Genomic DNA, 27,826 nt, shown 5'->3' with positions numbered 1-27,826 from the left:
CGCGCGCTTGGTGGGGAGAACGCGGAAGTAGGAAATAGGTCGTTGCCGTTCGGCTCATCGATTGGCTGCCTCTTTCCTGGGGGCGGGGAGACAGTGGCAGCTGGTTGCCAAGGGAGACCTGGACGCCGGCCGTTCTCCGGGGCTTAAGGTAACGCCGCCGCCTGTTTCCGAGAGCGCCCCTCCCCCCCTCATCCACCTGCTCATCTCCCACCCCAATCACTAGTCTCCCCTCCCCCACCTTCCCCCACTCAGTACCCCACTCACCACCCCTCTCCCACTTGCTGATCTCCCACCCCAATCACTTTCCTTCCCTCCCCCACTCAGTAACCCACCCCACTCACAACCCCTCCCCCACGTGCTCATCACTTACCCCATTCGCTATCTCTCCCCAACTTGCTCATCTCCCACCCCAATCTCTAGCCTCCCCTCCCCCACCTTCCCCCACTCAGTAACCCACCCCTCCCACTCACCACTCCTCCCCCACTTGCTGATCTCCCACCCCAATCACTAGCCTCCCCTCCCCCACCTCCCCCACTCAGTAACCCACCCACTCACCACCCCTCCCCCACATGCTCATCACTTACCCCATTCGCTATCTCTCCCCAACCTGCTCATCTCCCACCCCAATCACTAGCCACCCCTCCCCCCACCTCCCCCCACTCAGTACCCCACCCCACTCACCACCCCTCCCCCACTTGCTGATCTCCCACCCCATCCCCTCCCCCACCTTCCCCCACTCAGTAACCCACCCCACTCACAACCCCTCCCCCACATGCTCATCACTTACCCCATTCGCTATCTCTCCCCAACTTGCTCATCTCCCACCCCAATCTCTAGCCTCCCCTCCCCCACCTTCCCCCACTCAGTAATCCACCCCTCCCACTCACCACTCCTCCCCCACTTGCTGATCTCCCACCCCAATCACTAGCCTCCCCTCCCCCACCTTCCCCCACTCAGTAACCCACCCACTCACCACCCCTCCCCCACATGCTCATCACTTACCCCATTCGCTATCTCTCCCCAACCTGCTCATCTCCCATCCCAATCACTAGCCACCCCCCCCCCCCCCCTCCCCCCACTCAGTACCCCACCCCACTCACCACCCCTCCCCCACTTGCTGATCTCCCACCCCATTCCCTCCCCCACCTTCCCCCACTCAGTATCCCACCCCACTCACAACCCCTCCCCCACATGCTCATCACTTACCCCATTCGCTATCTCTCCCCAACTTGCTCATCTCCCACCCCAATCTCTAGCCTCCCCTCCCCCACCTTCCCCCCACTCAGTAACCCACCCCTCCCCACTCACCACCCTTCCCCCACTTGCTGATCTCCCACCCCAATCACTAGCCTTCCCTCCCCCACCTTCCCCCCACTCAGTAACCCACCCCACTCACCACCCCTCCCCCACGTGCTCATCACTTACCCCATTCGCTATCTCTCCCCAACCTGCTCATCTCCCACCCCAATCACTAGCCTCCCCTCCCCCTCCTGCTCCCCACTCAGTAACCCAACCCACTCATCACTTACCCCATTCGCTATCTCTCCCCAACTTGCTCATCTCCCACTAGGTTCCTCTTCCCCACCTAACCCTCTTGCTCATCACCACTCATTAACTCTCTCTTCTCCCACTTGCTCATCACCCACTCAACTCACTATTCCTTTCCTTCCCAACTTGCTTATCACTTACCCCACTCACTATCTCTCTCTTCCCAGTAGGATTGACTTAGACATGTCCTCTTATTATAGGACTGTCCAGGTGTCCAAATGGATTTTTAAAACCCGGTAGGTTGTCCAGGTTTGGAAGGCCCCGGTTCTGACAAGAGCTCGGGGCCACATCTGGAGGGCCTCTGAGCGTGTGCGGTTATGACACCATGATGCGTGTGACATCACGCGTCCAATTCATGTATACTCAGGAAGTCCTCTAGGCATGGCCAGGGCAGGATTAACCAATAGGCCAAGTAGGCACGTGCCTAGGGCCCGAAATGGTCAGGGGGGCCTGATGAAGGAGGGCATCAACATTGTTTTTTCCAAACGGCGATGGGCCCCTCCAGCATCGATCGGCAACGTGGGCCCCCCCAATCGACGGAAAGTAAGACAAGCAAACAACGGGGTAAGAAAGGCAACGGGAACTGTAATTGTGCAAGCAGTGCTGCTTGCCCAAAGCTTCCCTCTGACACAGCTTCCTGTTTCCACCTGGGCGCATGGTGGGGTGGGGCGGGGCAGGGGGCCCTGTGTACTTGGGTGCCTATGGGCCCTTGACGAATTAATCCTACCCTGGGCATGGCCCCGAACTCAGGTTTGTGGGTGGGTGGGGTTGGGGCCATATGTCCTCTTTTTAGCTTCAACAAATCTGGTATCCCATCTCCCCCCCCCTGCTTAGCTCCCACTCCACTTACTAGCCTTTTGCTCCCACACCTGTTCTTCTCTCAAACTTTGTTCTCCATCCCATTTAACACCCTCCCTCTTCTTCACCTACTCTAACCAACCCCACTCCCCGTCCTCCCAGTCTCTCTTTACCTCTCCCCCATCTGTCTACCGTCCTTTCCCTTCACTGTCTCTCCCTTACCTGCTCTACCCCCCACTCCACTTACCCACTGTGCCTCCATCTTATTTTTGACCTCTCCCCCCTCCCCCCTGTTCAGCCACCACCTCACTTTATAACTCCTATTTGTCCCCTAGTGTTCACAGGTCCACTTTGTTTATGTACAGATTGTTAATCGCTATATCAGGATTGCAGAAATAAACAACCCTTCTCCCCTCAATTAATACTTTTTGAATTGAAGAAAAAATAATACTAAAAAAACTAGACTGCATGACAGTTTTGCTGTACTCTGCTAACAATTTGTAGTCTTCTAAGAACAAGCTCAGGGGTGGAATCCAGTCGGGTTTTTAGGATTTCCCCAATGAATATGCATGAGATCTATTTGCATGCACTGCTATCAATGCATATTCATTGGGGAAATCCTGAAAACCCGAATGGATTATGGCCCTCGAGGACTGGAGTTGCCCACTCCTGAACAAGCTGCATGGTTCCTAATATGCCATTCGGCAACAGCAGTGATCCCATAGGAACTTTAGTTACCATCCATGTATAAAAGCAAAAAAGTAACTCCAAATAAACGCAAATCAGACATAGGGTTAAACTGGACTGGCACTGATGCTACAGTATAGTCTCCTACTTCCCTCCCCTGGCCATTTGCTGCTTCATTAATAGGCTTTGCCTTAAGGGCTTCTGATTTAATTACCAGAAATGGTTTTGACACTTTTCCAATCTGGGAACTTCTTTTTGACAGAAATGAGTCCATAGAGGCAGCCGAGTATTGACCCCTGGCAGTGTGCTCACCTCCAAGGGACTTGCAAGACTGCAAGATGACAGACACTGCAGGTCAAATTGGTACCCTGGACTTTATCGCTTCAGAGGCGGGCAGAAAGCGAGCTTCTACCAATAGGAGACTCCGCAGGATTATCACAGAAGACCCAGAATGGACCCTCACCATTGTGCCTCCATTGACTGACCTCTGCCTCCAGCACATCATCAACAACTTTGAGCGTATGATATAACTTATGTCTCTTCTGGCTTGTAATAAAAGCACTAGCAAAGAAAAATCTACACTTCTTACATTACATTACATTACATTACATTACTGATTTCTATTCCGCCTCAACCTTGCAGTTCTGGCGGATTACAAAAGAGACAACTGGACATTTCCAGGATAATTACAGAGAGAATTCTGGTCATTTCCAGGAGAAGTTACAAGAATAATGGAGCTGTATATTTCAAGAGCTACAAGATGCTGTACAAATAGAAAATAGTGCAGATCCAGTATATATACCGTTAGGGAAGCAGTTGACATGCTTGAGGCTAAAGAGAAGGGAACTGGTGAAGGGGGAAAGAGGGGGGAGTTGCGTTGAGGGGGGTCCGGTTGGGGTTAAGCCATCTGTATACATTTTTTGAATAGGTGGGTTTTGATTTCTTTGCGAAAATATTTGTAGTTGTTTGTTGTTATCAGCAGGTTGGAGATAGTGTGGTCCAGTTTCGCTGCATGCGTCGCCAGCAGACTGTCAAATATCTTCTTGCGCTGGGTGCCTTTGAGTGGGGGGTAGGTAAAAGGGGTCTTAGTTCTTCTTTGCCTAGTGGTGGTGTTTTGGTACAGGCGGATGTTTAGGTAATTGGGGGCTGTGCCATTTATTGCTTTGAATAGACAGTATAGTTTGAATTGAATTCATGCTTGTATTGGTAACCAGTGTGAGTCCAGGTAGGCCGCGGTGACGTGGTCAAATTTTCTCAGTGAGTAGATTAATCTGAGTGCAGTGTTTTGGATTGTCTGTAGTTGTTTTATCATTGTTGCAGGGCAAGGCAGATAGAGTATGTTGCAGTAGTCCAATAGACCTAGTACTAGGGATTGGACTACTAGCCTATATTGCTCTTTGTCGAAGAATTTTCTGATTTTTCTTAAATTGCGCATGGTTAGAAATGCTTTCTGGGTGGTCTTGTTGATTTGGGCCTGCATTGTGCAGCATCTGTCTATTGTTACTTCTAGGAGTTTTAAGGTAGATTGTATAGGGTATTTGGAGGCGTTTATTTCTTAGTGCCAGTGTCTTTTACAGAGTATACAGTAATTGCAGTGGCTATTAGTGTGCATAATAGAACTGAAGAGGACTAGGGAGTGGTGTCTCTTAGGGCAGAGCTTCTCAACTTCGTCAATCCAAGTACCCCTAACTCTAACAAATATCAACCATGTACCTGCGCCCAAGCTCCGCCCTAGACCTCACCCCCATAATAATAATACTAATTGCAATGCAATTTCTTCCATTCATTTTTCATATACCAAGTTTATCAAGTTTATTATGCAATTTGATTAATCGCCTATTCTACATTCTAGGCGATATACAAACAATAATGAATAAATAAAAACTTGGGGTAATTATTACAAAGACAAATAATATTACATAATTACAAAAACTTACAATCTTGAAACACTAGGAAAACTATATTTAAAGGGTTACATTCTGTATCAAATTCTATATTTCAGGATTACAACAATAGGGAGGGAATAAAAGCACAAATAAGAAAATAAAAGGTTAAGAAGAAATGTAAAGTTATTTATTAACTAAAAACGTCATTGAAAAGGAAACTTTTAAGCTTAGTCTTGAAATTAGCTAAGTTCTTTTCTTCTCTTATATAGATAGGGAGATTATTCCAAGATTGTGGGGCGGTCACTGAAAAAATAGTAAGCCGTCTAGTGTTAATAACTTTCAATGAGGGAATAGCCAATAGATGTTGATCCTGAGATCTCAGTGTTCTTGTAGTTATATAAGGAATTAACACTCTGAAAATAAAAGCTGGGGTTTGAGACATTATTGATTTGAACGTAAGCAGACATATTTTATATAAAATACGATGTGCAACGGGAAGCCAGTGGGATTCTTTAAGTAAAGGAGTGACGTGGTCGAATTTCTTTGCTTTATGAATTATTTTTATGGAAGCGTTCTGTATGATTTGAAGGTGTCTGATTTCTTTTTGGGATATGCCCATGAACAAAGCATTACAATAATCTAATTTAGAAATAATTAGGGAATGTATTAGGATATTTAAAGATTTTGCGCATAAGAATTTTGCAACAGAACGAATTTGGCGTAATCTAAAAAAAGTAGATTTCACCACGTTACTTATGTGATCGTGGTATGATAATTTAGTGTCGAATGTTATACCTAGGATCTTGATATTTTGATGTATTAGCAGAGGAGTATGATTAATAGAAATCGGGACAATTGGTTTGCTACAATCCAATATAATCTTATTAATATATACCAATACACCCAATATAATCTTATTAATATATAATGGTAACCACAAATTTAAAAAAACACACAAAGCACACTGTACGCAGAGAAAATCTTAATTATCATTTATATTTGGGGGGTTTCAAAGAGGTCAAGGTAGATGACTGTAAAATATATAATGTCACCTCAGTAACAACTATAGAAAAAAAGACAAATATAGTGCAAAATATAGACAGCAGATATAAATTCTCAAAACGGACACATTTCGATCACTAAATTGAAAATAAAATCATTTTTCCTACCTTTGTTGTCTGGTGATTTCATGAGTCTCTGGTTGCACTTCCTTCTGACTGTGCATCCAATATTTCTTTCTTTCTGCCTCCTGCATGCTTCCTCTCCTAACCTCATTTTCTTCCCCAACCAACATCGCTCTCTGTCCCTCCATGAATCCAACTTTTCTTCCTCTCTTCTCCACCCCTATTAGTGACATGTTTCCCTCTCTCTCTCATTGTCCATCTGTCTTTCTCTCATTCCCTCCCTTGCTGCAAAGGGAGTGGGGAAACAGAGAGAGACCCAGGGTGCCTCTCTCCCACCCACTCTACTACCACATCCAACATTTCTCCTTCTCTCATCCCCCGGATCATGTGCAGCATTTTTCACCACTGCCCACCAGCCCACAATTCTCCCTGGAATATTAAGCTACTCAGCTGGCAGCGAGATGGGCATCTCCTGCTCTATGCCAGCTACTTACTCTTTCAGACTTATTTGATTTGTTACAATCATAACCAAATTCCCTGTGAAATGAGCAAGAATGCAAAAGAGAATTAAACCAGGCATCCACTCTTTTCTCTCTTACAGACAATCCCATTGTGGAGAAACTGCTGCCCAAGTATCAAAAGACAGTGCTACAGAAACTCTCCATTAGCCTACCCCTTTCCGTCACAGCCAACTTGATCAGTGACGAGGGCTACTGGAAGAGGGTCTGCACCAAACGGTGGGAAATCTGTGACATCTCCTCGTATGGGGACAGCTGGAAGCGGATGTTCTTTGAACGTTACATGGAGAATTTCATTGAGCATTTCATTCCTGGAGTAACAGATCCTGGTGTGATCCTGGATGCTTTGCCCCTCTGCAAGAATTTCATCAAGAAGCTGAACATCACCAAACTTCTGCCGCCAATAAAGATGGACCTAAAGAAGCAAGAGGAAGAGGACACATCTGACTCAGGAAGTGATTCTGGCACAGATTTGCCTACCACAGACCACATTGACCTGTCGGTCATTATAGAGGCCCTACCCAACCTGGAAGAGCTACACTTGGTCTATGGGGTGAAAAATTGTGGAATGAACTTTGAATGGAACCTCTTTGAGTTCACCTACCCAGATTGCATCTCCCTGGCCAAAGCCATAAAATTTTGCAAGACTTTAAAGGTAACTTAGAAACATGATGGCAGATAAAGACCAAATGGCCCATCTAGTCTGCCCATCTGCAGTAACATAAGAACATAAGAATTTGCCTCCGCTGGGTCAGACCAAGGGTTCATCGAGCCCAACGGTCCGCTCCCGCGGCGGCCCATCAGGTCCATGGCCTGTAGAGTGATCTTTTGTCTAACCCGTTGATTCCTACTCCCTTATATCCTGAAAAACCCCTTTTTCCCTTTTATCTATGCCCTTGTTTGCTCCTGTGTCCTCCTTTTTCTGTAGCCTTCAATCCCCTTATCCTTCAGGAATTTATCTAGTCCCTCTTTGAAACCCCTTAATGTAGTCTGTCCTATTACATCTTCCGGAAGCGCATTCCAGGTATCCACCACCCTATGAGTGAAGAAGAACTTTCTAGCATTGGTTCTAAACCTGTCCCCTTTCAATTTCTCCGAGTGCCCTGTTGTTTTTGTAGTTCTTAGTACGCTGAAGAACCTGTCCCTCTCCACCCTCTCTATGCCTTTCATAATCTTGTAAGTCTCTATCATGTTACCTCTGAGTCTCTGCTTTTCCAGGGGGAAGAGTCCCAGTTTCTCTAACCTTTCAGCGTATGAAAGGTTCTCCATACCCTTAATCATTTGTGTCGCTCTCCTCTGGAACCTCTCAAATATCGCCATATCCTTCTTAAGGTACGGTGACCAATATTGGGCACAGTACTCCAGGTGCGGGCGCACCATCGCCCGATACAGTGGCAGGATGACTTCCTTTGTTCTTGTTGTAATACCCTTCTTGATAATACCCAACATTCTGTTTGCTTTTTTTGAGGCCGCCGCACATTGCGCCGCTGGTTTCATTGTTGTATCTACCAACACTCCCAAGTCTTTTTGTTGTATCCACCAACACTCCCAAGTCTTTTTCAAGGTTACTTTCCCCCAGTACCAACCCCCTCATTTTGTAGCTGAACATCTCTTTCTCTCTCCGAGAGATCCCAAGTGCCTCTCCCAGGCCCTCTTGAATTCAGACAAAGTCTCTATCTCCACTACCTCTTCCAGGAGACTTCCATGCATCTACCACCCTTTCTGTAAAAATGTATTTCCTTAGATTACTCTGGAACTATCACCTTTTAACCCCATCCTCTCAATTCAGAGCTTCCTTTCAAATGAAAGAGACTCGATTCATGTGCATTTTACATTATGTAGGTATTTAAATGTCTCTATCATGTATCCCCTCTCCCGCCTTTTCTCCAAAGTATACAGATTGAGATCTTTAAGTCTGTTCCCAGGTTATAAAATTTGCAGACGATACCAAACTGTGCGGAAGAGTTAGGTCCAGGGAGGAGTGTGAGGACCTGCAAAGGGACCTGGACAAGCTGGAAGACTGGGCAAACAAATGGCAAATGCGCTTTAACGTGGAAAAATGCAAGGTTATGCATATAGGGAAAAAGAACCCATTGTTCAACTACAAATTGGGGGGGCATTGTTGGGAGACAGCAGTCTAGAGAGAGACTTGGGTGTGCTGGTGGATGCATCACTGAAGCCATCTGCACAGTGCGCAGCAGCCTCGAAAAAAGCCAACAGGATGCTGGGCATCATAAAGAGGGGCATAACAACCAGGACGCGGGAAGTCATCATGCCATTGTATCGAGCGATGGTGCATCCGCATCTGGAATACTGCGTTCAATATTGGTCGCCGTACCTCAAGAAGGACATGGCGGTACTTGAGAGAGTCCAAAGGAGAGCAACAAAACTGGTAAGAGGGCTGGAACACTGCCCATACGCCGAGAGGTTGGATAGGCTGGGGCTCTTCTCTCTGGAAAAAAGGAGGCTCAGGGGAGATATGATAGAGACCTTCAAGATCATGAGGGGCATGGAGAGGGTGTATAGGGACAGATTCTTCAGGCTGAAGGGGACAACAGGTACGAGGGGGCATTCGGAGAAACTGAAGGGAGATAGGTTCAAAACAAATGCAAGGAAGTTTTTTTTCACCCAAAGGGTCGTGGACACTTGGAATGCGCTACCGGAGGAAGTGATCAGGCAGAGTACGGTACAGGGATTCAAACAGGGATTGGACGGATTCCTGAGGGATAAAGGGATCGTGTGATACTGAGGGAGGAGCTGGGATGTAACACAGGTATAGAAAGCTAACCAGGTAATAAGTATAGACACCCAACCAGGTCGTGCATGTGCAAGACCGGAGGGTTAGGACTTCGATGGGAAGATAGGACTCGATGGGAAACCAAGGTGGCAAGGGGGCCCCTTCTGGGATTCAGACAGGTCGTGACCTGTTTGGGCCGCCGCGGGAGCGGACTGCTGGGCAGGATGGACCTATGGTCTGACCCGGCGGAGGCACTGCTTATGTTCTTATGTTCACCATTTTAGTAGCCTTCCTCTGGACCAACTCCATCCTTTTTATATCTTTTTGAAGGTTTGGCCTCCAGAATTGTACACAATATTCTAAATGAGGTCTCACCAAAGTCTTATACAGGGGCATCAACACCTCCTTTTTCCTACTAGCCATACCTCTCCCTATGCAACCTCGCATCCTTCTAGCTTTCGCCGTCACCTTTTCAACCTGTTTGGCTACCTTAAGATCATCACATACAATCACACCCAAGTCCCGCTCTTCTGTCGTGCACATAAGTTCTTCACTCCCTAAACTGTACCGTTCCCTCAGACTTTTGCAGCCCAAATGCATGACCTTGCATTTTTTAGCATTAAATTTTAGCTGCCAATCTCAGACCTTTCTTCAAGCTTCGCCAGGTCTTTCTTCATGTTATTCACACCATCCGGGAGGTCTACTCTATTGCAGATTTTGGTATCATCGATAAAGAGGCAAATTTTACCCAACAGCCCTTCAGCAATATTGTTTATAAAAATGTTAAAAAGAACAGGCCCAAGAACAGAACCTTGAGGCACACCACTGGTAACATCCCTTTCCTCAGAGCGATCTTTCCCCATCTTCACATTATCAACTGCTCTAAGAGAAGCATTCAGAGTTGTAAAACAATGTGTTTATTTAATCCAGATCTTGGGATACACCTAGCCTGTCATATTTTCAGAATATCCACAATGAATAGGCATGAAATATGCATAAAGACAGACACGCAAAGACATTCACTCAAATACAGATGGATAGACACAAGAAAAAAAGAACCATATTCAAATACAGATAGAAATACTCACACACATATAAAGACACATATCCATAAGAACATAAGCATTGCCATACTGGAACAAACTGAAGGTCCATCAAGCCCAAAATCCTTTTTCCAGCAGTGGCCAACCCACAAGGAATAAGCAGTGGATTTCCCCCAACCATCTTAATAATGGATTATGGACTTTTGTTTTAGAAAAATTAACTAAACCTTTCTTAAACCCTGTTAAGTTAACTGATTTCACCACATCCTCCTGCAACGAATTCCAGAGTTTAATTACACATTAAGTGAAGAAATATTTTCTCTGGTTTGTTTTAAATCTGCTACTTATTAGCTTCATTGCATGCCCCCTAGTACTAGTATTTCTGGAAGGAGTAAACAAGCGATTCATGTCTACTAATTTCCACTCCACTCAGTATAGTATTTTGCAGACCTCTATCATATTATCCCTGACTTGTCTCTCCACCAAGCTGAAGAACCCTACCACATTAGCCTCTCCTCATAGGGAAGTTGTTCCATCCCTAATTCCGCTATATCTTTTTTGAGATGTGGTGATCAGAATTGCACACAGTATTCAAGGTGTGGCCGCACTATAGAGTGATATAAAGGTATTATAACATATTCGTCTTTGTTTTCCATTCCTTTGCTTATAATTTCTAACATTCTATTTGCTTTCTTAGCCATTGCCACCACACACTGAGCTGAGGGTTTCAATATGACACCTAGATCCTTTTCCTGCTTGGTGACTCCTAACGTGGAGCACGGCATCACATAGCTATAGTTCAGGTTCCTCTTTCCATTATGCATCACTTTGCACTTGCTCACATTAAATGTCATCTGCCATTTTGACGCCCAGTCTCCCAACCTTACAAGGTCCTCTTGCAATTTTTCACAATCCTCTCATGATTTAATAACTTTGAACAACTTTGTGTCATCAGCAAATTTAATTATCTCACTAGATATTTCCATCTCTAGATCATTGATAAATATGTTAAAAAGCAGAAGTTCCAGTACAGACCCTTGGGGAACCCTACTATTTACCCCCTCTCCATTGAGAATACTGACCATTTGAACCTAGTCTCTGTTTTCCATCTCTCAACCAGTTCTTGAAGTAAAAGGCTGCTTACTTTACCTCACTGGGGATCCATCGTGAAGGAAAAAACTAAAATAAAACCCACAAGATTACATTGTATATTCCAAAGCAAATAACTTTTTATTCTAGTAATTAGTATTTTAGCAGCATTTGGCAAATCAGAAATAAATCAGTTTGGACATATACAATGGAGAGAAAAAAAACCCTCATACAAGCAGTGCCAGCATATTTCTGTAAGTATGGCGCGGCTTCTCTCAAGAAACTCTACCAAAGCATGGAGGTTTTATACATAAAGTGTCCTTGTCTTAGACTATTCCCCTGGCTGTGAATATGTATCACCCTATTGGAGTAGGCCAACTGCCTATCTAACCCTCTCCTATTCCACACCTCCATTCTTCTCTGGGGGGCTCTGGATAGGCATAGCTTCTGGAATTTTCTTCTTCTTGAAGTTTCCATTCTTCACACGGGTATATCAGTATCAGTGCATTAGCCTGGCATCACTTTATCAGTTCTTAGGTTCCCGGATGGCGTGTCCTGCTGACTTGCATTTGCTTTCAGCACTGTCAAATAGCTCATTGTCTTTCCAGCACTGGATGGTGTCCTTGAGAAACTTCACAGTAAGAAATCTACACACTCACATGCCACATATTAGCATCTCAGCATCTGAACTGAAACCAGTTTGTACAAGCCTGTGACTTCAGCAACTCCAGCAAAATGCAGGAATAGGTCTCACAACCTGTAAAGTCTCCCATAGGCTCCTGTCATCTATCTCATTCTTAATCCATAATAGGACATTACCTCCTATCCCATGACTTTCTAATTTCCTTAGAAGTATTTCATGAGGTATTTTGTCAAATGCCTTTTGAAAATCCAAATGTATAATATCAACTGGCTCACCTTTATCCACATGTTTATTCACCCCCTTGAAGAAATGTAGCAGATTGGTGAGCCAAGATTTTCCTTGATTAAAGCCATGTTGGCTTTGTCTCATTAATCAATGCATATATGTTCTATTATTTTGTTATTTATTATACTCTTACCATTTTGCCTGGCTCCAGTTTCAGACTCACCAGTCTGTAATTTCCTGGATCACACAGACACATTCCTAGAAACACACACACACGCACACGTACTGTATAAATACAGACACATAAAGGTACATACATAATACAAATAGACTGACACACTGAAACATACACCAAAAGACACACACTCATTCACACATCAAGTAGGGTGACCAGGTTACCCATTCCAGAAGGGAGACTTTTTGAATTGTCCTGGATTTCTGCCAGTCTCATCCTGGTGCATTATGGGACCAGAAATACTGATTTCAATGGATATAATCATGTACCACCTATCAAAATTATCTAAGCGGTTTACAATCAGGTATTCAAGCAATGGATAACCTGGTCACCGTAATATCTAGACCAGGGGTGTCAAAGTCCCTCCTCGAGGGCCGGAATCCAGTCGGGTTTTCAGGATTTCCCCAATGAATATGCATTGAAAGCAGTGCATGCAAATAGATCTCATGCAGATTCATTGGGGAAATCCTGAAAACCCGACTGGATTCCGGCCCTCGAGGACCGACTTTGACACCTGTGATCTAGACAGACACACACAGACTCATACCCAGAAACACATAAATAGATTTGCAGAAAATGAAATGGTATATGCAAATCTCATGTACGAGGGTCATTTCATATTTTTAAAAATTTAAATGTTGGGATTTTTTTCAAGTATTTCTTTACAGTCCTTCAATATAGTCTCCCTGCTTTGCAATGACAGAGTCCTAACGTCCGGGAAGCTTCATTATTCCATCTAAGACATTGTTTTGTTCAGTTGCCGAATGGCTCAGGTACCGGTGGAAGAAAGCTCTTCCAGAGATGCAAAACGATGTCTACGCATAGGTTGTTTCAACTTTGGAAAAAGGTTGAAGTCTGATGGACTCATGCCTGGACTGTAAGGAGCATAGGTAACACCTCCCAGCTGTATTCGCGCAGTTTTTCAATGAGTGGAGAGCTCCATCTTCCCCACGACCCCCCCAAATTTTGACGAGCTCAATCAAAAGACAAACAAATGATGATTTTTGCTTATGATCATGAAGGCATCATCATCACAGACAAAGTTCCATGTGGAAGAAGTGTCACAGTAGTGTATTATCGTGATTTTTTTCAAAAAAATGTGCTGAAAAATGCACAAAACCTGACCTCAGTTGCTCTTGGCTGGGTCACTCATTCTTCACAACAACGCTCGCCTGCATATAGGGAATGTCTTTGAAAAACTACACGAATACGGCTGGGAGGTGTTACCTCATGCTCCCTACAGTCCAGACATGAGTCCACCAGACTTTGACCTTTTTCCAAAGTTGAAGCAACTTATGCGTGGACATCGTTTTGCATCTCTAGAAGAGCTTTCTTCCGCCGGTACCCGAACCATTCGGCAACTGAACTAAAACGGTGTCTTGGATGGAATAATGAAGCTTCCCGGATGTTGGGACTCGGTCATTGCAAAGCAGGGAGACTATATTGAAGGATTGTAAAGAAGTACTTGAAAAAAAACCCCAACCCATTACAATTTAAAAAAATAGTGTGCATTATTTATGAAATATGGCCCTCGTATATTTATTTCAGCTATCCTTAAAACTGGTCATATTTGCATAATGTGAAGCTGCCCTGACAACTGTTCTTAGCGTTGTTCCAGCTGTCTGGATTGGCACTGCCCCCATTTTGTTTTACACCTCTGCAGGTTTTTAAGCTGTGTAGGAGCAAAGTTGACGATGTAAAGGTTCGAGTGTTGCTGAGCAGTATGCTGGATCACCCATCGATGGTACATCTGGACCTCTCTCATAATCTGATACACGATCGGGGCGCTCGAGCTGTCGGCAAAGTTATGAACCGCAGCAAGCTAGAAACAGTCATCCTCTGCAATAACCGAATCCATGCCAGCGGGGCGCAAGTTATTGCCCGCGCACTGACAAAAAATACCACGCTGACCACCCTGAACCTGCGGCTCAATCGCCTGGGAGACGAGGGGGGCCAGGCGATATGCCAAGCCCTCCTGCACAATTCCACCCTGGTCAATGTGCACCTGGGCAGCAACGAACTATCTGAGCCAACGGGCATCGCCATCTCACTGGTCCTCGCTCGGAACAAGACGCTGAGAAGCATCAACTTTTCTTCCAACCGCATTGGACTGGTATGTTGGTTCTTTGTCAGATTGATATGAGAAATGTCTTTATTTATAGTGTAACTTTCATTTATAAATCACGGTTGCACAGAGTAATGTGCATAATTATACAATCCAATGACACAATAAGCTCTTTGGAAGGTGGTGATACCTTCATTGTGATGAGAGAGCCTTTGGGAGCATTATAAAATCCCTTCTGCAGATGGTGTCTGATCATTGCGGACTCAGCACCAAAACAGAAGATCCTACCTTCACACAGCAGAGGCACAAGAACGACTTGTGATGCTCAATGTCTTTATTATGATCAAGACTTGACCTGTACGTGTTTCGGCCACTGTGGCCTGCTTCAGGAGTCTAAGTCTTTATAAAGAAATGTATATCACTGGCTGCCAGTGGCATTTAGAGTACAATATAAGATTGTGATGATTTGTCATCAGTTTTTGTATGGTACGATTCCAGAGTATTTCAAGAGTAAGATGACCACTTATCAGCCCAAAAGATTGTTGCGTTCTGAAAATTCTGCACTTCTAAAGGCCAGTGTTAATCCAAAATATGTAGAAACTAGTGCAATGACTTTTTTTTAATTCTTTATTCAGTTTTAACTCTTGCAATGAGTGTACAAAATTCAATCAGATAATTCGTACAAATCACTTGACGTTCTAACAATTATTGTCAAATGCATATAAAAAAGACCCCTCCCCCACCCATCCCATTCATCAGGAATAAACCCATTAAATCCCATAGCATACCTCCCCATCCCCACATTAAATATAGTCCTATGTAATAAAAAGGTGTCCAAGGTGTCTAATCATTAGAATATGCAATCAATGGCCCCCAAATCTTTTTGAAACTATTATAATTTCCTTGCTGTATAGCAAGCACTCTCTCCATTTTATAAATATGACAAACTGAATTCCACCAAAAGGTATAATTAAGTTTAGTATAGTCCTTCCAATTTCCAGTAATATGTTGAATGGCAACCCCCGTCAGTATTAACAAAAGTTTATTGTTATTTGCTGAAATTTGACTCTTGAATCTCATAGATGTTCCAAATAAAATAGTATCATAGGATAGGGCAACATGATTTTCTAACATTGAATTAATTTGGGACCAAATTAACTTCCAAAAGGAATTGACAAAGGGACAGAAAAAAAAGTAAATGATCTAGAGTCCCAGCATCTAAATTACAATGCCAGCATCTATTAGACCTAGAGCTATCCAACTTTTGTAAACGAACTGGGGTCCAAAAAGCTCTATGTAACAAAAAGAACCAAGTTTGTCTCATAGATGCTGACCTTGTACTTTTTAATCTCTAAGACCAAAGTCGTGACCATTGAGAAGCAGAAATTTGGTGCTTGATCTCAATGCTCCAAATATCCGTAAGACCGGCTTTTTGTTTTTTTATTCAAATATCCATACAACAATTTATACCACTGCACGGCTTGGTGACCCAAAAAATCCACCTGAAAGCATAAGAATTCCAAACTATACTGAGTATTAAGATCTTTCCATTCAGGGAACCCCTTGTGCAATGACTTTTTGTTGCGCTGGGGTGAAATGATGGAATTCAATGGTAGGGCAGTTAAGGAAACGTGCCGACAGAGAAACTTTCAGAAAACTCCTCAACACACAATGCTTTCTTATAGGGTCTGATTTGTCCTGTTTGAGGACTAACTGTGTAATTTAAATTCTGATGAATTTCCCTCTTTTGTACTGTTTGTAAGTATTATGTATGTGGATACATTGTAGGAACTAGACAGTATCGAAATTGAACCATAAAATGTGGGTCAGTTAGCCAAAATAAAGTAGCAGCTGTTGAAATCGTACATGTTGGGTCTTGGTCATCATAAAGACATTGAGCGTCACAGGTCACTTTTTCTGTCTTTCTTGTGCCTCTCCATTGCGGACTTAAAACATTTCCCATTAGGACCCAACACAAGTAGCTTCCAGCTCTAATATGTTTATGTTCTGATTGGTTTTGAAATACCCTTTTCCCAATTGCAAAGCCCTAGGGCTAGCTACTGCTTCTACTCAGGGGCACTTGTGATAAAAGGCTAGCGTTTCATAGCAGCTGAGAAGAGATTCAGGAGAGCCAGGCCCTTACTATTTGTGCTTTGCCCATTCACAGGAAAGAGAAGGGCAGAATGGCCACTTGAATTCTGAATGTTGATAAGCGGGACTGACTCAAGGGATTACGATGCCCTGAGCCAACTTGCTGAACTCATGGGGGGTGGGGGGATGGACTTCTACTATTTATAATTTCTGTAGTGCTGAAAAGTGTGCACAGCACTGTACATTTAACATTCACTAGAAAGTCCCTGATCAGAAGAGCTTACGGTCTAATTTGGACAGACAGGACATCTCAGGGTTGGGGAATTTCTAGCAGAAGGAATGATACGATGGGTCTAGGTATCTGACGGTGAGTGGGAATTAAGAGCTGAAAGCAGTTTCAAAAAAAGGGGACTTTTAACTTGGATTTGAAGACTGCTAGGGATGGAGCATGACATATTGACTCTTGACAGCCTGTTCAAAGCATATGGCGCAGCAAGAAAGAAGGAGTCAGCGGTGGAGGAGAAGGGTGCAGCTAAGAGGGACTTACCCAATGAATGGAGTTCACAGTGGGGAGGAATATAGGGGGAAATACGTGAGGAGAGATATTGATGGGCTACAGAGTGAATGCACTTGTAAGTCAGTAAAAGGAGTTTGAACTGTGTTCAGAAATATGCTGAAGTATTTCTCATTTCATGCAAGGGAAGAGGGAAAGAGAAGACCCATGGGAGCGTCTGGGTGGGTGTGAAAAGAATGACCAGGTTGGAGGGGAGGGGAAGATTAGGACACATGCTGGATCAAAGGAGGAAGGAGAGATGTTGGATCCCTGGGGAGGAGGGGGAAGAAAAAGCTTAACAATTAGACCAAGTGACATCAGATAGTGGGGCTTTTGGTGCTTGGAGGAGAGGAGTGGCCTAGTGGTGGAAATTATAGGATCAAATCCATTGCTCTCCCTGTGACCCTGGGCAAGTCACTTAATCCGCCATTGCACCAGGTATGTACGCAAACTGCTTTGAATGTATTACCACAAAAAAGCGGTAGACAAGTTCCATTCCCTTTTGCCTTCCCCTCCCCCCATTTTTTATCCCATGTACCTTATGGGCTAGATTCACTAACCTGGCCAATTGTGCCCGATCCGTAGCCAATCCGTGGCAGGCCGATGAATTCATGAAGGGCCAGCATGCAAATGGGGGCGATCAGAGGAACGCCCCCCCACCGACCACAAGGATCGCTAGTGAGTGATCCTGACGCATGCGCAGACCATCTGCTTTTCCTGTAGATGGTCTGCGCATGCTCTCCGTGCTGGAAACTGACATCTGCAAAACGTCAGGTTTGGGAGGAGAGGGAGAAAAGGCATAAGAACAAACAGGAGGCGGATAGGGCTGACTGCTTTTTACTTTTCACGAGCCCATGGTTTTAACCCGCAAGTTTAAAGCGGGTTAAAACCACAGGCTCACGCTGCAGGGAATCGGGGCAGAGAAGAGAGTAAGGGCAGGAAAGAGAGAGTCAGAGCAGCCAGCAAGAGTCAGGGCAGAGAGCGCGGGGTGGCAAGAAGAAGAATCGCGGCAGGGAGCAGAGAGCTTTTTTTTACGTCGGCATAGCAGGAGAATTGCAGCAGAGCAGGGCTGGTGGAAGTTGGCTGGGATTTCAGCTGTAAATGAGTTGGAAGTTGGAAAATAAAAGCACCCAGAGAATTGAAGCTTGGCGGCTTCTGAAACTCAGGAGCAGGAGAGTCGGGGCAGAGAGCAGGGCGGTCTGAGCAGGGTTTTTGCACAAGCGACTGGTCTTCATCAGTCGCTTGATTTTGGATCGGCCAGCCAGTCAGTGTGCCTGAAAAATGTTTAGTGCACATAAGCACATAAGCAATGCCTCTGCCGGGTCAGACCTGAGGTCCATCGTGCCCAGCAGTCCGCTCACGCGGCGGCCCAACAGGTCCAGAACCTGCGTAATAATCCTCTATCTATACCCCTCTATCCCCTTTTCCAACAGGAAATTGTCCAATCCTTTCTTAAACCCCAGTACCGTACTCTGCCCTATTACATCCTCTGGAAGCGCATTCCAAGTCTCCACCACCCGCTGAGTAAAGAAAAACTTCCTAGCATTTGTTTTGAATCTATCCGCTTCCAATTTTTCCGAATGCCCTCTTGTTCTTATATGTTTTGAAAGTTTGAAGAATCTATCTCTCTCTACTCTCTCTATGCCCTTCATGATCTTGTAGGTCTCTATCATGTCTCCTCTGAGTCTCGGCTTTTCCAGGGAGAAGAGCCCCAATCTCTCCAATCTTTCAGTGTATGAAAGGTTTTCCATGCCCTTAATCATTCGTGTCGCTCTCCTCTGGACCCTTTCAAGTATTGCCATATCCTTCTTAAGATGCGGTGACCAATACTGAACACAGTACTCCAGGTGCGGGCGCAGGAGTGGAGTGAATCGCGTCCTTCCTACTTTGCATGCCGTTTCCTCTCATTTGCATGCACAGATCGGAGGAGAGGTTAGTGAATCGGGTCGGAGGAAAATCGGGTTGCAAACCAATTGGTACACTATCAGTTTGCTTAGTGAATCTAGTCCTAAGTTACCTGGTACAATGGTTAAGCTGGCCCCCTTGATGGAACTTCCTGTCAGATCTTAGGGTTCCCATATGACTCCAAAAAAAGAGGGCGGCTTGAGACGTCTGGGTTTCAATAGAAGTAAAACTCAGATGTCTCAATCCATCCTCCCTTTTCTGAAGCCATATGGTAACCCTAATCTTACTGCTGTGTTATGTCCCATCATTCTAAGATGCCCCTGTTAAAAAAAAAAAAAAAAGTCCTCTGTATGGGAATTTGGCTATAATGTTGTTTCTTGTTTTGAAGCTTTAATCGTAGGAGCTAAATAATTCTCTCCCTCGAATGCACCTCAGGTTCTGAATTTAATGGCTTCTCCCTTGAAATTTTAGGATGGTGGCAAGCAGCTAGTAGAAGGAATATCAGACAACAGGACACTTGTGGAATTTGACCTGCGGCTGACAGAAGTGGGACAGGAAAATGAGTTCTGTATCAATCAGGTCCTAAAGAATAATCAGGAGAGAGCCCGCCTGAAAGCACTCCAGCAACTTGCGACCCCCGGGCCTGCATAACAGCACCCCGACACCAGCTTGCACTAACACTTTTCAGCCCTTTCTTTTGGTTCTTGATATTTCTCTCCAATTCCTTTTGCTATAAATTCCTTCTGCCAGAGCCCTGGGCAGCCATGCCTCTCTCGGATAGTCTAGAACTGTGGAGGATATGTGGCACCGGGGATGACACAATCGGCTGGGTGAGCTGCAGAGATATGTCGCATTGCGTGCAGAGCCTATGAAGGCAGAACAAATCTCCTAAAGATCCCCATTGAAGTAATAAAGCCTGTCTGTTCATCTCACAGGCCCTGCTTTTGTGCTTTCAACTCACTTGCGGCCTCTTATACAAAGCCACACGGCCTTGAAATCTCTATGGGCTTCGGGTCTGTAAAAGAGGCCCTGGGTGTTGGTTTTTCTCATTAGTGCAATCATCTGCATTCCAGCTAGCCACTCCTGGTTTTGCAGCCCAGTCAGATAAGCCTGGCCTCTGGTTGGTCCTTCAACTAGGGTTATCAGATGTTCCTTTGGGAAAATCCAGACCCATGGCCACACCCCTGGGACTGTCCAGTTCTGCCTCTGTCATGGCCTATTCCACCCCCCAGCCCTGCCCCAGACAGCATCCACGCATGCGCGTATGCGTGATTTCACTGCGTTGCGTCCACACATTCGCAGATGGCCCTTTCTGACACAATTTTGTCGGGAAGCTTTTCAAAACCCGGACAAAGTGCTGGGATTTGAAAAGCCATCCGGACTAGAGGTCTGCATGGGAACGGGGAGCGCGGGAATCCCCCCTAACCCACGGGACTCCCATGGGGACCCCTCTGTGGCCCACGGGACTCCTACAGGGACCCCCCTCTAGCCAACGGGACTCCCACAGGGATGGAAGGCTTTGGAAGCAGGGTTCATCCATATAATATAATGGACACGTCAGCCTTAGTGAAAGAGGGGGTTTATAAGTTAATTACCTGAACAGAAAACAAAAAAAGGGTTCCACCAAAGAGATTCCACAAGGAAAACAGCAAAAGAAACTGTGGAATTGATGATCCGGTCAGAAGTAATTGCTGCTTTTTATGGGGACAGGTGGGGATGGAGGTAATTCCTTGCGGGGATGGATGGAGACGGAGAGGATCCTGGTGGGGACGGAGAGGATCCTGGCGGAGACGGGTGCGGACAGAGAGGATCCTGGTGGGGATGAGTGGGGACAGAGAGGATCCTGGTGGGTACGGGTGGGGACAGAGAGGATCCTGACGGTTGGGGACGGGTGGGATTTCTGTCCCTGTGCAACTCTTTAGTCTGGACCCCCTCAAAAAGAGGACATGTCTGAGGAAATCTGGACATCTGGTAACCCTACCTTCAACTCACCACTCTGAACAGCAATAAAAAGAAGCCCTGAAAGAGCAAGAAATCAAGGGGTCCGGATCAGTTTCCAAGAGAAGAGAAGGAAGAGAGCAAAAAGGAATAGCATTCAGTAAAAGAACCAGAGAAATGGGAGGGGGCAAGAAGAGCAATGAGGCAGGCCAAAGCTCAAACAGACAAGTGTATTGCCCTGTCGGCAAAGACCGAGGACAAACCCTTCTTTAGATACATACAGTACTCCCCGAGATTCGGGGGGGGGGGGGTTCCGTTCCAGGAACCCCCGGGAATCTTGTAAAACCGCAAATACGGTTTTTAGCGGGGGTGACAGGAGAGAGCAGCCGGAGTGCCGGCGAGTGAAGGAAATCAGTCGCGGTATGCTCCGACCACCTCTTCCTGCATTAAAGTCGGGCCTCACCAATCAGGAGCTGCTTGTCAAAACATACCGTGTGTGATTTCTTTCACTCGTCGGTGCTCCGGCTGCTCTCTCCTGCCTCTCTGACTGTCCTCTCTTGCCCGGACATTCACCGTTGGAAAATACCGCGAATGACTGGGACCGCAAATCACCGACCGCGAATGACCGGGGGAACATTGTACATGAAAAGAGGAAGAACCAAAAAGGAAGGGCAAGAATCAAACAGAAGGATGAAATTTCAGTACTTTTATTAAAGACCAACCAAATTTTGCCAAAACTAGCCCAAAATGTTTTTCTGCCCTATTTTGGTTTCAGCCAAAAGGTTATTTTAAGTTTTGCCCATGTTTTCTGGTTAAAAAAAAAAAAAATGACCATGTATTTCTGATGGAAACTAAACAAGAGTTGCCTCTCCACCAACCCTAGGCCCCCCTGGTGGGCTATGGGTATGACTGGGACAGGGATAATAAGATAGTGTGGAGGGAGGAAAGGCTACTCTTTTTATAGTCCTTTTTTAAAATTGTACAGCGATTGCAAGTAATGCAGTTATGATTATGCAAAATCGCTTAATATATGGTAAATAGAATGTTCTAAATAAACGCTTTTGATTCAAAATTTTAGCAGGACTTTAAATCTGTAAATTTGACATGAAAAAGCTCCTTAGCAATTAGTCTTTCTGTGGAGTTATGACATAAACTGTCACTGCGGATGGTACAAACTCAGCCACTGTCAAAGCGTTACGGCTTTTCATTTCAGTCCATCTGTGTGGAAGCTACTTCGCTTGGAGGTAAAATGTGGTCTTTCTGGGGCTCATTTTCAAAAACAAAAGATTCCAAAGGACAACATAAACTGGCACTTGGATGATTTTTGAAACCAGCTTTCTAGCTTTTTGTCCGCTGTGCATCCAGAGTTCAAGAGGGCGTGTTGGAGGTGTGTTATGGGCGGGCTTAACACTTGGACATCTTGCCGTGATAATTGAACATTTCTCAAGATGTCCAGGATGTGATTTAGATGTTCAGAGCTAGACCTGTTTTAGAAGTGTCTAAGTGCCTCAAAGGTACCCAAACAGACTAGATGGATGAAGGTATGACCCCCAACACTCCCTGTGGTCACTGACCCTCTCTCACTCCACAAAGATCTGAATAAAACAGTACATACCTGTCGCTAGAACAGCAGCATCTGGTATGGGGAAGCCTAGTAGACAGGCTAGCAAATGTGTGGAATTACTTGGTAGATGGCCATAGAGAGGAGGACCCAAGTCCATAAGACAACTCTAACCACTACATTTATGGTGGAAAGTGTGAGCCCACCAAAATCCTACTATAATGCCATATAGGTGCCACCTGGAGCCAGAAGGGCTATTGTGGTAGACAGGTGGATTTGGGGGCAGTTTTGGAGGGCTCACCATACATTATAAGGGACACCCTTTATGTGACATTCCCAGTAGTGGCCTCTAAGGTGCTCCACTGCTCTGCTGGCATGGGGGAAACATAGAAACATAGAAGATGACGGCAGAAAAGGGCTACAGCCCATCAAGTCTGCCCACTCTGCTTACCCACCCCCTGTCTATGCCCTAATGACCCAATTTTCTTGTCTTGACCCTCATAGGGATCCCACATGAGTATCCCATTTATTCTTAAAGTCTGGCACGCTGTCTGCCTCGATCACCTGCACTGGAAGCTTGTTCCAATGATCAACCACTCTCTGTGAAGAAATACTTTCTGGTGTCGCCATGAAATTTTCCGCTCCTGAGTTTGAGCGGGTGCCCTCTTGTGGCTGAGGGTCTCTTGAGAAAGAAAATATCATCTTCCACTTCGACATGTCCCATGAGGTACTTAAATGCCCAGAATCGGTAGCGTGGAATATTGCTACTCCTTGGGATTTGGCCAGGTATCAGGGACCTGGATTGGCTACTGTGAGAAAGGGCTACTGGGCTGGATGGACCATTGGTCTGACCCAGTAAGGCTATTCTTATGTCTGGGTGGCCAATGTAGTATAAACGGTGGCCCTCCTACGTCCAATTGGTTTAGGTTTGGACATTTTTGTGGTTGAAAATGCCTAAAAAGTCCTGATGGCCAAGATATCTAAGTAGGCAATTTTCAAAACACCAAGATGGATGTCTAAAGGTTTTGAAAATGGGCATTTCTCTATCTTGCCTTTTAGATGTCTTGCAGGAAACATCCAAAGTCAGACTTAGACATCCTATTGAAAATAGCTCTCTATGGGTTTAGCGGAGGGATGCAGACTTCAAGCTCTGACCATTCCTAGTGGCCCTCGCTGATTCATATTCACACACAGTTTCAGCTGCAGTCTCGGTTTTGGCACAAAGCTTTCACAATTACAGTTTCAGACGAAACTAAAGAAAGCACTTTTGGTCAGCCTCTAATAGTTATTCTGTATTTACACTAGAAGACGAAGGTGATGGGCCAAAAGGAAAAGGATGTTAAAGATTTTGAGGTCTGGACATTGCCGTTTACTAAGAAGGCAACTGAAGGTGATCAAGCCCTGAGAACAGATGAGTTCAAGCTAGAATGCTGAAGGAGCTTAAGAAGATGCAGACTGCACATCTCACAACTCTGTTCAACTGTTCCCTTGAAACTGTTGTTTCAAGAGACTATATTTATTTATTGCACTTATCATCTGCCTACATCCTAAGCAGATTCCAATATACATACACAAGAGAAAAGCAGACATGATGCCGCCCACAAGGGGGAAGCAAAGATCTATAGACCTGTTAGCTTATGGAAGCATTGCCAAAGAATATCGAATTGTGCAGGACCTTGACGTCAGGTTAAGCATCCGAAAGAATATGGTTTCACCAACAAGAAATCTTGCCAAACAAAACGGGTTGAATTCTTAGATGAAGTGACCAGAGTCGTGGATCAGGAAGGTAGAGCAGATATGCCTTTCAGGATAAGTACGAGAAATCTTCGACACTATTTATTTTTTTAATTTGTTTTCGGTCCCGTTGTCCGCAAAGAGCTCAGAACGAGTTACAGGTTGAACATACATAAGTCAGTTGACAGGTTATGATTTGCCATAATTACAGTACAGTAAACGATACAAGTTTTTATCCGAACTTGTTATATACTAAGGGGCATCAAAAAATAAAAAAATAAAAAATACCTCTAAAAACCCTCCCAAGTCTCCACATAGAAAACCGGTAAGCAAGTTGACCAGCTTGTGAGATGAAACAAAAATTGGAAACTATGTGTGAAATGAGTTGAGCAACATACAGTAATGGTCAATGAAGTCAACTCTGATCAAAGCAAAGTGATCACTGGAGTGCCACAAGGATCAGTGCTAGGCCCAGTCCTCCTCAATGTCTTAGATGGGGATTAGCCGGTATACCGAGAACCATATGGAGTATAACAGTAACAGATAGAAATCATAGTGAACAGGCGTAGGAGGCTCCTGTAGTTGACGCTTTCTGACAATTTTAATACTGGAAAGCGTCAACTACAGGAGACTCCGATACCTGTTCACCACAATTTCTATGTGCTACTGTTATACTCCATATGGTTCTTGGTATTCCAGCTAATCTACATCTTGGACCCCTGAGGAAGAAGTGATTCGAAACACGGATGGAAACAAGGTGTACCATTATTTGGAATACAATATTGTTTGATTTGAATAAAGTTCCTGAATCCCGTACATCATTTCGGCAGTCCTTTTCCTCGTTTTTGCTGTTCGACTCCTACCGCAGACATGTTGGATTCTTTTTAGTTTTGTCTTTTATATAGGGATTAGAAAGGGAAATGTTGGTAAATGGTATGAACCTTGCTAACACCAGATGATGAGCAGTAACGTTAGAGGAAGGATCAGCCCAAGAGTATCTAACACCTAGATGAACCTTCAGCAGTGCTCCCCACTACCCCCCAAGGTAGCTCAAAGCCCTATCTTTTCTTCCATACTCTCCCTAGGGGCAGCTCAAGTCCAGAACTTCCCCTTCCCTACCCTTCTGTCCTGCATCTCTCCTTCGCTACCCTTGTGTCCCCTTCCTAGTTCTTTGAGATATTTACAATCTCTTTTTCCCTCTTCTCCCCCTCCCCATAGCCCAGCATCTACCATTCCCTCCCCCTTTTTGTTGTGTCCAACATCACTTTTTCTTTTCTTCTTCCCCCACTCCATATCCAGCATTTCTTACCCCTTCCTTTCTTTTGCCAGCCTGCATCTTTCATTTTCACTGGACCAAACTAAAACTGCATTACTTAAAGGAAGGGCACATGGCAAAGGGCCTTCCAACAAAATCCTTGGCTAACTTCCTAAAAGAGATGTCCATAGGCCATTATTGAAATGGCTTGGGGAAACCCACTGCTTATTCCTAGCATGAGCAGCATAAAATATGTTTTTCTCCTTGAGATCTTGCCAGGCACTTGTGACATGGGTTGGCCACTGTTGGAAACGGGATACTAGGCTTAATGAGCCTTCAGTCTATCTCAATATGGCAACTCTTATGTTCTTCTGTGAGCCAAGTATAGGACAATCAAGCCATTGTGGCATCACTGATGAGTTTGGCTCTTAGACATTGGTGGAATGAAGCATTATGACATCACAATCTCAGTTCTGGAATGTTGCTACTCTTTGGGTTTCTGCCAGGTACTTTTGACCTAGGTTGGCCACTGTTGGAAACGGGATACTGGGCTTGATGGATTTTCGGTCTGTCCCAGTATGGCAGTTCTTATGCAGCCTGTCTTGTCCCACCCCCTCCGATGTAGACTTCCTATCAATGGAGAAAGGACACAACAGAGTTTGAGCATGGACAGATGCTGAAAGCCCCCACACTATATAAACTGCCATTGCATTCAGTCTGGCCATACTGGAGAAGGGAAGGCATGCTACCCATGAAGGGGAAGGGAGAATTGCTGCACATGAAGGGAAGGAGAGAGGGAAAACTATATTTGAGAGGGCAGAAAAAAATTGAAGAAAGATGAATGTGAAAGAACAATGCCAAACAGACATAGGGCAGTAAGTGAAGAAGAGAGGAGATGTGAAAAGAAATAGCAAATGAAAAGGACACCCTGGAAACAGAATTAAGAACACAGACAGAGGAAAGCAGAACCAGAGATTGGGAACAAGATGATTAGAATGATAAAATCACTAGACATAGAAACAGGATGGCAGATAAAGGCCAAATGACCCGTCCAGTAAACCAGTGGTTCCCAACCCTGTCCTGGAGGAACACCAGGCCAATTGGGTTTTCAGGCTAGCCCTAATGAATATGCATGAAGCAAATTTGCTTGCCTATCACTTCCATCATATGCAAATCTCTCTCATGCATATTCATTAGGGCTAGCCTGAAAACCCGATTGGCCTGGTGTTCCTCCAGGACAGGGTTGGGAATCACTGAGTAAACCATTATATCTTCCTCTAAGACAGGGGTAGGCAATTCCAGTCCTCAAGAGCCGGAGCCAGGTCAGGTTTTCAGGATATCCACAATAAATATGCATGAAATAGATTTGCACTTCAAGGAGGCAGTGCATGCAAATCCATCTCATACATATTCATTGTGGATATCCTGAAAACCTGACCTGGCTCCGGCTCTCGAGGACCGGAATTGCCTACCCCTGCTCTAAGAGATCCCGCGTGCCTATCCCAAGGTAGGGAAGCAGAAGCAGACAGAAATACATAGACAAGTACCTGGTTTCTGCCAGGTATTTGTGACCTGGATTGGCCACTGTCAAAACAGAATACTGGTCTAACCCAGTATTGCTATTCTTATGTTTCTTATACAGACCCTCTTATACTGTATACATAAAGACAAACAGGCATACATGCAAGTACATACACAAAGATGCATTTAAAAAGGGTTCCAGGGGTGATTCAGGAAATTACAGACCAGTGAGTCTGATGTTGGTGCTGGGCAAAATGGTAGAGACTACTATAAAGAACAAAATGACAGGACATACACGTAAGCATGGATTAATGAGAGAAAGCCAACATGGATTTAGTGAAGGGAAAACTTGCCTCACCAATCTACTGAACGTTTTTGAAGAGGTGAACGAACGTGTGGATAAAGGGGAACCAATTGATATTGTGTATTTGGATTTAGGCCCATATTTAGGGCCTAAATCACAGGTGTCAAAGTCCCTCCTCAAGGGCCGCAATTCAGTCGGGTTTTTAGGATTTCCCCAATGAATATGCATGAGATCTATTTGCATGCACTGCTTTCATTGTATGCTAACAGATCTCATACATATTCATTGGGGAAATCCTGAAAACCCGACTGGATTTCAGCCCTCGAGGAGGGACTTTGACACCCCTGGCCTAAATTAAGAGTAAAA

General features: G+C 44.9%; 2 protein-coding genes across 3 annotated transcripts in view; one reads left to right on the top strand and one right to left on the bottom strand.

The window, feature by feature from the left end:
* The first annotated feature begins 20 nt into the window (after window positions 1-20).
* TCTE1 (t-complex-associated-testis-expressed 1) lies at window positions 21-20,568 on the top strand. 2 transcript variants are annotated; one of them, XM_033935462.1, is made up of 5 exons: window positions 21-148; window positions 3,296-3,552; window positions 6,645-7,216; window positions 14,197-14,646; window positions 19,619-20,568. In XM_033935462.1, exons 2-5 carry the CDS (start codon window positions 3,372-3,374, stop codon window positions 19,796-19,798), a joined length of 1,383 nt encoding a protein of 460 aa, XP_033791353.1. In that variant the 5' UTR covers window positions 21-148; window positions 3,296-3,371; the 3' UTR covers window positions 19,799-20,568. The 2 variants fall into 2 exon arrangements, with proteins under 2 accessions (XP_033791353.1, XP_033791354.1); XM_033935463.1 differs by lacking the exon at window positions 21-148 and adding an exon at window positions 2,072-2,112.
* Window positions 6,717-27,826, bottom strand: part of TMEM151B (transmembrane protein 151B) — a 57,241-nt gene continuing 36,131 nt past the window's right edge. The window contains exon 3 of the transcript XR_004538623.1: window positions 6,717-6,976. The gene's annotated coding sequence lies outside the window, so the exon portion shown is untranslated. The remainder of the gene's footprint in view (window positions 6,977-27,826) is intronic.

This window comes from Geotrypetes seraphini, chromosome 3 (genome assembly GCF_902459505.1).
Source record: "Geotrypetes seraphini chromosome 3, aGeoSer1.1, whole genome shotgun sequence".
In the NCBI taxonomy this organism is placed as follows: Eukaryota; Metazoa; Chordata; class Amphibia; order Gymnophiona; family Dermophiidae; genus Geotrypetes; species Geotrypetes seraphini.
This window is presented reverse-complemented; position numbering and strand designations above follow the sequence as displayed.